The sequence below is a fragment of the Aplysia californica genome, unplaced genomic scaffold (genome assembly GCF_000002075.1).
Source record: "Aplysia californica isolate F4 #8 unplaced genomic scaffold, AplCal3.0 scaffold00400, whole genome shotgun sequence".
Taxonomy (NCBI): domain Eukaryota; kingdom Metazoa; phylum Mollusca; class Gastropoda; order Aplysiida; family Aplysiidae; genus Aplysia; species Aplysia californica.
The window spans coordinates 470904-471991 of NW_004797670.1; the positions used below are offsets into that span (position 1 = coordinate 470904).

A 1088-nucleotide genomic window follows, 5' to 3' on the forward strand; every position below is an offset into this window, starting at 1 on the left:
GCGCTGCCTCACGCGGATAATGACAGAGTGTGACACTACAAGCCTTCTGGCAACTTCTCGGGCTCCAACTTCATCCTGCAGGGTCTCTTAGCTTTCATTTTGGTGGCATGTTGATGCAATACTGGATTTTGTGCAAAAACGGCGGCTTATATTGTCACCAAAGTGAGCACAGTTCGAGGCCGTACATCCGTTTATGACGTGCACCATAAATTTTAACTGAAGAATGTCCGTGGTGTCGCACACAAGTCGATAAAAAACAGCAAATTTGGCTAAAATTCCCCGATTATGTCCGTGCTGCACGTGGTGGTTTTGCCCCTTTAGGAAGCTTTGCAGTACGCATTGGTAACCCATTAACACTTTCAGAGCAAAAAAAAAAAAAAGAATAATTCCTTGCTGTCTTTTTTTCGGATTAAAAAAAAAAAATCGGGGCTGTCTGTCAATGTGGTCCTCAACTTATGGTGAAGTCTATATTTAAAAGCAATTCCCATATTTATAATCAATCCAGGGACTCATCCAGTAAGATGTCCCACTCTAATGAATGTTTATAACTCCCTGTGGGCTGGATAACCTAAATTGTATCAAAGAGATTCAACATAATAGTACTGATACAAATCTACAGCGCCAAACAAACGGAAGATGTCCATCAACACTTGCATCCAAAGCATGAAGCAGGACCGCGCTGACTACGATGAACAGTTGAACGGTGTGAAAAATGTGGGAGCTTTCGCGGAGGAGGGTACGTCTAGGTTGTTATTTTACACTGTACACGTTTGTCTGTTTTTGTTTTAGTAAGGTTTTACGGTGTGGGTGGTTGGTGGCTGCTCTGGTGTGGTTTGCTTCTCCTTTCCTATCAAACGTCTATCGCCTTTATCTCCCCCCCCTTCTTTTTTGTGTTTGTTACTCTCTTGTAACACCTCTAATCTTCAGCACTTATATGACCTTATTGTGTTGCAAGTGTTGTAAAACTCTTACGAAAAAAAGAAGGTTTTACGGCGCTCGCAATTGTATAAGGTCATATGAGCGCCAAGAGGGTGGATGTCAACAGAGACGTCTAAACGGGGAATCAGACTTGCCCTGCTCACCCCTCT

General features: G+C 42.9%; 1 protein-coding gene across 1 annotated transcript in view; it reads left to right on the plus strand.

Moving 5' to 3' along the window:
* Positions 1 to 1088, plus strand: part of LOC101845117 — a gene marked incomplete at its 3' end in the record, with an annotated part of 37603 nt that overhangs the window by 17622 nt on the left and 18893 nt on the right. The window contains 1 exon segment of the mRNA XM_035971230.1: positions 620 to 736. Within this exon segment, the coding sequence (XP_035827123.1) occupies positions 620 to 736 (117 nt within the window).